The sequence below is a fragment of the Callorhinus ursinus genome, unplaced genomic scaffold, assembly GCF_003265705.2.
Source record: "Callorhinus ursinus isolate GAN/ISIS: 27379988/994484 unplaced genomic scaffold, GSC_fseal_2.0 scaffold29, whole genome shotgun sequence".
Lineage (NCBI taxonomy): Eukaryota > Metazoa > Chordata > Mammalia > Carnivora > Otariidae > Callorhinus > Callorhinus ursinus.
This window is the reverse complement of record NW_027397091.1, coordinates 11,031,555-11,040,622: the sequence shown is the minus strand read 5'-3', so window position 1 is coordinate 11,040,622 and position 9,068 is coordinate 11,031,555. Positions and strand designations below refer to the sequence as shown.

General features: G+C 39.4%; 1 protein-coding gene across 10 annotated transcripts in view; it reads left to right on the top strand.

The window, feature by feature from the left end:
* The window catches only part of SEL1L2 (SEL1L2 adaptor subunit of SYVN1 ubiquitin ligase), a 159,449-nt gene that overhangs the window by 62,011 nt on the left and 88,370 nt on the right, over positions 1-9,068 (top strand). For 9 of the 10 annotated variants that reach the window (XM_073878412.1, XM_073878411.1, XM_073878406.1 and 6 more), the window contains exon 4: positions 7,245-7,347. The exons of the other annotated variant lie outside the window; for it this stretch is intronic. In XM_073878412.1, coding sequence (XP_073734513.1) covers positions 7,245-7,347 — 103 coding nt within the window. The remainder of the gene's footprint in view (positions 1-7,244; positions 7,348-9,068) is intronic. 10 annotated transcript variants of the gene reach the window in all.

Sequence of the window (9,068 nt, the reverse complement as noted above, 5' to 3'; positions counted from 1 at the left end):
CCCTCTCCCACTCCCCCTGCTTGTGTTCCCTCTCTCACTGTGTCTCTCTCTGTCAAATAAATAAATAAAATCTTAAAAAATAGAAATATAGTAATATCTAGTAAGATTTAAGATTTCTATATGCTACACTCAGCACATGTACTTTTAGAAATATATCCTACAGAAATTCTCACACATCTGTATCAGAAAATGTGTGCAGGGATTTTCATTGCAGAATTGGTTTTGGTAACACTGAAATGGAAAAAGCTAATATCTGTGGAATGAGTAGGATAAATAAGGATGAATGAATAGATAAACTGGTCTATTCACACAAAGAATTTTGACCAGTTGGCCCTGATTAAAATGATTGAATGAAGCCTACTTGTATCCAGATACATCTCAAAAAGTGAAAAAGCAAGTTGCAAAAGAATATATAGTATGATGCTATTTATATAAAACATGGAAATAATATTGGATACATATATGTAGTAAAAGAGCTACGTAGCAACTTCAGGATAATAGATACCTCTGAAGAGGGAACAAGGGGAAAGGATGTTGGAAGGAGGCTTTGAGCATGTCTGTACCATTCTGTTTCCTTAGAGAGATACCTAAAACAAACAAGGCAAAATGTTACCATCTGTTAAATTGTGTGAAGTAGGAGTGTTACGCTGAGATATGTTTTCTGGATTTCTTTGTATGTTTGAAATATTTCATGGTTAATTTTTTTTCATGGTTAATTTTTTTTCATGGTTAATTTTTTAGAGAAAAAATAAAAAGTAGTATCACTTGTGACAAGTAGAATCTATAGATGAATATATATTAAGTATATTAACTGTCAAAATTTTAAAGTTTGTGTGTGTACCACTTAAAATTATCTCATGTACTCTTTGGGAAACAGTAATGAAGGTGATGAAAATTAGCAAGTGCTGCTAATTATCTACCCAGACTGCAGGTACCCTCACCCCCCAGAGGGCCTTGAATACAACATGTCACCATCTTTTTCTTGTCCCTTTTGCTCCCACTCATTACTGAAGGACTTCCCATTATCCAAGGTCTCCCACAAGTACTGTCTTCTTAAGTAATGATGTCCAAACCAACTGGAGTGGGTATGATCAGCTGTGCATAATGATGATCTGAATCATCAAGACCAGGTTAAATCATGCTCATTATCTTCTGTTGGGGAAGGTGGACGAATATATTGTATACTTTTCAGACAGGTTTCCATCATAAAACAGTCAAGATAAAAAGGGATATGACTCATCTAGTAGGAAAAAATGATTTATATGAAAGACATTTCTCAATAATGTCCGATAAAAGAAATGTAACTATAAACAACCCATTGTTTAAAATACTTAAATTACAATAAATTTATTTTTTAATGTATTTTGGACCCATTTTTTTTCAAATTTTTCAGTAATTGATAGTAAATTCGTGTTTCTCACATAATTCTGCATTTTGTGTAGCTCTGAGAAGCAGTATGAGCAAGACTGCCTACATTTGAATCCTTGCCTACCAGGTACCAACTATATGACGTTGGGCAGGTTACTTAACCTCTCTGTGCCTATATCATTTCATCTGTAAAACAAGAATGATAATATCCACTTGCTCTTAACCATCAGTAAAAAAAAAAAACTGCCCAGTGCCTAGGTGGTTTATACGTTAGCTTTTATTTTAACACCATAATTACTGGTTTTGATGCTTCACTTGTTTTATAAACCATATTTCTTTCTCCTAAATTAAGTGTTTTAGGCAGTGAATTAGTCTTTGAAAGTCCGAATCCTTGTTATTTCAAGTTTTGCTTAGTAGATATTTGAGGAGAGAATTTTTTTCTACTTATTACACAATTTGTCTACTATTTCCTAGCACTACCAGTGAAGGTATTTATGTTTGACAACAATGATCTGGGGACACTGTGAATAAACTTGATTATTGTAAATCTCTGTGCTCTTATCCAAGTGCATTTGAGTTGATCACATCTTTATCTGACTAAACTCTTTGCTGAGTCATTCTTTTTTAGATGGAATGTTATTTTTAGTAATGGATCATGATTCTCCCTCCTTATCTTGTATCTTCCTGGCACACAATAAGGGCAAATGTGAAGAGCTCTTCTGATGCATTATTCAGAAAATCAGATGCTGAAGTTGGTTTATATCAAATTCAATTGAAATTAAGTAAGAAAGATACAGTGTCTGTGTAGGCAAGATTTTCTGGAAGGGAAAGAACTTCCCATTTTTATCTCTTTCTATCATTTTAATGTTGAAAGCACCTGATTTTTAGTCAGACTAAAAGACATTCATCTCCTAGCTTAATTTTTAATTCCTTTAACTTTCAATGATCCTTTATGTCATTTTTGAGGTAACTATAATTTGAGATTCAAAATCATGAATCTATTGTTCTTTTTCTTTTTGTTATTTTAGATGATTTAAATGGTATTTGTTTATGATATGTGAAACAGAAATGAGTGAGGAATGCAGGAAGGGCAAGGGAAGGAGTTGGGCAAAGATAGGGTCTCAGGAGAAGTTTAGGGCTTTAAGAGTGAATTGCGGGCACCTGGGTGGCTCAGTGGGTTAAGCGTCTGCCTTCAGCTCAGGTCATGATCTCAGGGTCCTGAGATTGAGCCCCACATCGGGCTCCCTGTTCAGCGGGGAGTCTGCTTCTTCCCTCTCCCTCTGCCCCTCTCCCCTGCGGCTGCTCTCTCTCACTCACACTTTCTCTCTCTCCGAAATAAACAAATATTTTTTAAAAAAGAGTGAATTGCACTAGAGGATTTCTCCCTTCCCATAGGCAAGGGGTTAGGCTGTTACCCTCACATCAATCAGTTAATGGCTAGAGGCCACCAGTACCCTGCAGGGGCTAAATATCCATATGGAAGACTTTGTCTTAATTGCTAAACCTCCTCAATTCTAATAATCTTTGTGTCTATTTCTCATCAGTCATTTACCAGCCACATGCAGAGATATTTCATCAATATAATTTCAAACTCCAAAATAATTGTCTGATCAGAGCCACCTTCCTGCCACTTCTCCTTCTCTTTCTCCTATCGAACTTGCCTTCACCTTCACAATGACCTCAGTTCACTTCCCCCACTCCCTTTTCACCCCTCTCTCCACTCCCCTCAGTATCACTTACTCACACAGCCAGCCTGGACCACATGGTCAAACATAACCCTCAAGCCCTCACTCTTTATTTAGGACACACCAGCCCCTCTCATTGTTTCATACCCATGGTTCATTTGTGTAGATTGTTTCCTCCAAATGGAATGCCAGTTTCGTCTTCTTGGCCTGACAAACTCCTATCTACCTTTCAAGAACTCTCTAAATTGTCCGTTCATCTGTGAAGATTTCTTTATTTCCCTTAGCGAGAGTAGGGTGCTTAAGTGGGCATGTGCTGTTTGGCAGCTTCCCATCATCCATTTTACTTTTCTCACCATCCCAATTTCCTTTTGAGGAATTAAGTGTTCCCCAGTGAATACATTCTTATAGGAATGTAATGAGAAGCCTTGTCTTCCCTAATTAGACCCACCAGAATCATCATGGAGTCTGGAGCAAAGAGGGGAAGATCCTAAAAGGATTGGATTTCAATCCATCCCTGTAGCAGCATCTGTCTCTGCTTCCAGAGAACTTTGATTCCTGACCGACCCCACTGATTTTATGAGCTTTCAACAGCCTCCCAGTAAGTTCCTTTTGCCTAAGTCAATCAGATTACGTTTCTATTGCTTACAAAGAAGACTCCTGTACTCCCACAGTGCCTTATTACAGAGTACCTACCACATGGCATTGTAATTTTTGGTAAACCTGTCTGTCTCCACTGCCAGGCTGAGACAGCGTCTCCATCATCTTTGGAAACACAACATCTAGCCTTGTGTCTAACACATGGTAAGTATTCAATTCATACCAATTAAATGGACAAGTAAATGTATGAATGACAGAGAATAAGTTGTTTTCAGCTCTTTTCTTTTTCTTTAATATCTGCAGCAAGCAAGTGGGCCCTTTTTGTTCCAAAGCTTTGCTTCTGTTCATTATCAACAAGAGGATTCTTCATGAATTCCACAAGTGACAGGGATTAAGGAATAGACTTGATAGAGAAATTTATAGTAGGAGGGTCAGCAAAAGAAGGCACAGAATCCCAGTTCTCCCATCATCTCACAGAGAGGTGAGCTGGGTCCCGGGATTGCTGGACACATGGAAGGTCTACCTACTAAACTGCCTACCTAGAGTATAATCATGAGAAAGTGACCTTGTCAGAGGTGGGCTACTTGGGTACCCAGCTCCCTAGGAAAGTCAGATGTCCAGCACCTGGAGACATTGGGGGACCGTGAGAAATTATAGTCTTTCCTGTTTTTTTTTTTTGTTTTTAAGATTTTATGTATTTGACACACAAAGAAGAAGAGAGCAAGCACAAGCAGGGGGAGTGGCAGGCAGGGGAAAAGCAGGCTCCCTGCTGAGCAAGGAGCCTGATATGGGCTCGATCCCAGGACCTTGGAATGGTGACCTGAGCCAAAGGCAGCTGCTTAACCGACTGAGCCACCTAGGCGACCCAGTCCTTCCTGTTTTTTAAAAAGGTAGCCACCGATCTCATGGGAAGCTGAGCTGGGTGCATCCCTTCCCGCAGGGAGAAGGAGCAGCTTGTTTTCCATGAGATCCAGAGTTGCCATCTGTATTACTTTGCTAAGGGTATTATAATAAAATACCACAGGTAAGGTGACTTAACCAGCAGAAATTTATTTTCTCACAGTTCTGGAGGCTGGAGGTCCATGATCAAAGTGTCAGCAAGTTTGGTTTCATTCTGAGGCTTCTCTCCTTGGCTTATGGATGGCCACCTTCTCAGTGTGTCCTTACATAGCCTTTTCTTAGTGCCTGCATGCCCTGATGTCTCTCTGTCTTCTTATAAGGACACTAGTCATGTTGGATTAGGACCCCACCCTAATGACCTCATTTTAACTTAATCACCTCTTTAAAGACCTTATCTCCAAATGAAGTTACATTCTGAGATACTGGGGGATAGGACTTCAGCATATGAATTTAGGGGGGACACAATTCAGCCTGAAACAACATCCAAGGTAGTCATAAAATAATAATTAAGACTGCAGAAGTAATAACATATCAAGAACTCCCTATAAATTATGTCTCTGACAAACTGAAATACAAATTCATCTAGTTGACACTTCCCATATCTGCTGCTGTGTGAAATAGTGCTCTGGCGTACCTACTCTGCCCTCTTTTATTCCTGAGGCTCACCCCACCACTTCTCAAGTCAGCTTTGAGCCCTTATCAGGACAGAACAACAGGCATCCACTAGTTGGCTGTTCAGAGGATTCCAGATTCAGGAAGGTCCTTTACATCAGGCTCAGAATGGTCTCCTCGAGTCATTTCCTGACTGTGCTTTCCCCCAGTTTGGAAATTGTTAAACATAAAAAAGAAATTAAAGTGTCGTCAAGGTAACTTTATCTGATCGTTGAGCCCTCTTATAGTAAAGAAAACTTTATTTCAATACATTTAGGAAGCCAAAAAAAGAATTACAAATAAAAGCCATGGGTAGAAATCTGTAGTGGTAAATCATTTCTCATATGTAGGTTATTCCCATTATTTTTCCTCTTTAATCAAGACTATAGATAGCATATAACTCAAAGCAGAATTTAGATGCTAAAAGTGTCTGATGTTACTGAATTGATTGGATAACTTGAAGGATTCAAAATAATTGCAAATTAACTTTTAAGTTAAAAACATTTTTTAATTTAAAAAAGAAATTGAACAACTCTGATGGTTTGTCAGGAAGAAGAAAAACAGGAACCACTTAAAGATTTTTGTGGTCTTGTTAATGAAGCATCAAATCTCAAAATGCCACTTTTAAAATGGTTTCAGGCATGGCTCACCTAATCAGAGGTTTCACTGAGTGTCATAATGGACTTCAAGAGGCATTGTGCTGTGATGTGGAAGAGTATTGGGGTGGGGGTGTGCACGTGCACCCTGGGGATAGAATGGAGGCTGTAAAGCTGACTGTCCCTCCAAATAGCTTTCCACATCTGTAAACTGATGACAGTGGTTTGAAAATTGTAATGTGTTATATAAATGTTTGAGAAATATCATTATTATAGCAGGTAAAATTCCATTTCTTTACATTCTTTAAATCCTATAAAATTAATTCTGAGTCCCCATCCCCAAAAGGCAAGTTGTTATTGGTACTCTCTCTGTGTCTTTTCCCAAGGTCTTAGAAAGGCTGTCAGGGAAGAGGAAGGAGCCTTGGGCAGAGCAAAATTTTCAGGGAGATTCTCTCCTCCAGTCCTGGATGCACACTATTTTTCTAGATGCCCATTGCTCACATCCTCATGTTCTCTTAGAATCTTACAGTTCTAAGGTTTATAGGCCATGATCAGACAAAGGAGTCTGAGAGATGAGATCGTGGTGTCTAAGATCCTTTCTTTAGGGTACACCAAACAGCCCCTTTCCCTGGAGGCCTTGCGTCCTGCTTTGTATTTGCAGAAACTTGCATCTCTTTCCCCGACTGGGAGCATCTCTCTCCCTCCTACCATCAGAAGCATGTTTCTATCTCCTCCACCCTCCACAAGACGCTTTCACAGAAGACAGGAAGAGGGTAGTTTTTGCAGGTAGCTTCCACCTTCTGACTAAAAGCAAGGTGATCTTCTTGAAAGGCAGAAGTTAAAAAATAAGGAGTATAAAGGTAGTGTAAACCTACCCTTCTAGGTTCTTTTGGCTGGTTTATCAATTAAATTGACATAAGACAGATCAATAGGAGGAAAACAAATTTAATTTCATATGCATGGGCAATTGAGGCTTATAAGCTATCCTGAGCTAAGAAGGAGGTAAGGGTCTGGGGCTTCAAAGAGAAGGAAGACAATTCACAGGAAGATGGGAAGAGCAAATGTTTGGTAAACAAATGATTGTGATACCATGCAGAGACAATAGGGCAGAGAGGAAGTTGAATAAACATGCCTGCCAACCTCCCCTCGCCTTACCACACCTAGCCCATACTCTTCATAGTTATCTCTGGTGATAACCCTCTTCCTGGACCAGGCTCTCTATCTAAACTCTTAGAGGCAATTAAGGGGGAGGTAAAAAGCTCTTCCTGAGTCTTTTTTGGCCTTGATTAGCTTCAGCTCAAAATAATCCACATGCCAAAGTGGCACATTTTGGGGAGGCTCATCTGAACCCCTTCATGAGCAAAACCCAAACTAATAAGGCAGCACATTATTTTAAAAATATAAAACATAAAAATCATGTTATTTTTCCTTGTTTGTCCATATGTAGTAAGAAAGCAAGCAAAGAAAAATTTCACAGATGAAGGAGACCAGCTGTTCAAGACGGGCATCAAGATTCTCCAGCAGTCTAAAAACCAAAAACAAAAAGCAGAGTAAGTCTTTGTCCAGTTACCTAAGCCAACTTAAATTCCTGGCTGAGAAAAAAGAACAATCCAAAATCTAGTCTGTCATTAAAAGCTTATTGGGATAACAAGTTTATTTGCCCATAAGCTTTTGTTTTTAAAAGGATCAACTGATGTTTAAGGAATCCTAAAATTATCAGCCTAAACAAACAGAATTGTATGTGAAATTGTGGTCCCTGCACTTTAAGTGAGATGCAGAATTAAGGCACTAATCTGAGTATTCAGGCAAAAATATTCTGTTTTGAGTTTATTAGGTATTTCAAATGAAATAAAATGTTATTTGCATTAGAGTGGTTGTTTTAGAATGCTTTATTCTGCCTAACTCAGCATTTGTAAAGCACTTTATGGTTTTCAAAGCACTTTCATGTATGTGATTCCATCTTTTTTTTTTTACTTTTTTTATTGTTATGTTAATCACCATATATTACATAATTTGTTTTGGTGTAGTGTTCCATGATTCACTGTTTGCTCATAACACCCAGTGCTCCATGCAAATTGTGCCCTCCTCAATACCCATCACCAGGCTAACCCATCCCCCCACCTCCTCCCCTCCAGAAACCTCAGTTTGTTTTTCAGAGTCCATCATCTCTCCTGGTTCGTCTCCCCCTCTGACTTACTCCCCTTCATTCTTCCTCTCCTGCTATCTTCTTCCTTTTGTTTTTTCTTAAAATATGTTGCGTTATTGTTTCAGAAGTACAGATCTGTGATTCAACAGTCTTACACAATTCACAGCGCTCACCGTAGCACATATCTTCCCCAATGTCCATCACCCAGCCACCCCATCCCTCCCACCCCCGACCACTCCAGCAACCCTCAGTTTGTTCCTGAGATTAAGAATTCCTCATATCAGTGAGGTCATATGATACATGTCTTTCTCTGATTGACTTATTTCACTCAGCATAACACCCTCCAGTTCCATCCACGTCGTTGCAAATGGCAAGATCTCATTCCTTTTGATGGCTGCATAATATTCCATGGTGTATATATACCACTTCTTCTTTATCCATTCATCTGTCGATGGACATCTTGGCTCTTTCCACCGTTTGGCTATTGTGGACATTGCTGCTATAAACATTGGGGTGCACGTACCCCTTCGGGTCCCTACATTTGTATCTTTGGGGTAAATACCCAGTAGTGCAATTGCTGGGTCGTAGGGTAGCTCTATTTTCAACTGTTTGAGGAACCTCCATACTGTTTTCCAGAGTGGTTGCACCAGCTTGCATTCCCACCAACAGTGTAGGAGGGTTCCCCTTTCTCCACATCCCCGCCAACATCTGTCGTTCCCTGACTTGTTAATTTTAGCCATTCTGACGGGTGTGAGGTGGTATCTCATTGAGGTTTTGATTTGGATTTCCCTGATGCCGAGCGATGTTGAGCACTTTTTCATGTGCCTGTTGGCCATTTGGATGTCTTCTTTGGAAAAATGTCTGTTCATGTCTTCTCCCCATTTCTTGATTGGATTATTTGTTCTTTGGGTGTTGAGTTTGATAAGTTCTTTATAGATTTTGGGTACTAGCCCTTTATCTGATATGTCATTTGCAAATATTTTCTCCCATTCTGTCGGTTGTCTTTTGGTTTTGTGGACTGTTTCTTTTGCTGTGCAAAAGCTTTTTATCTTGATGAAATCCCAATAGTTCATTTTTGCCCTGGCTTCCTGTGCCTTTGGTGATGTTTCTAGGAAGAAGTTGCTG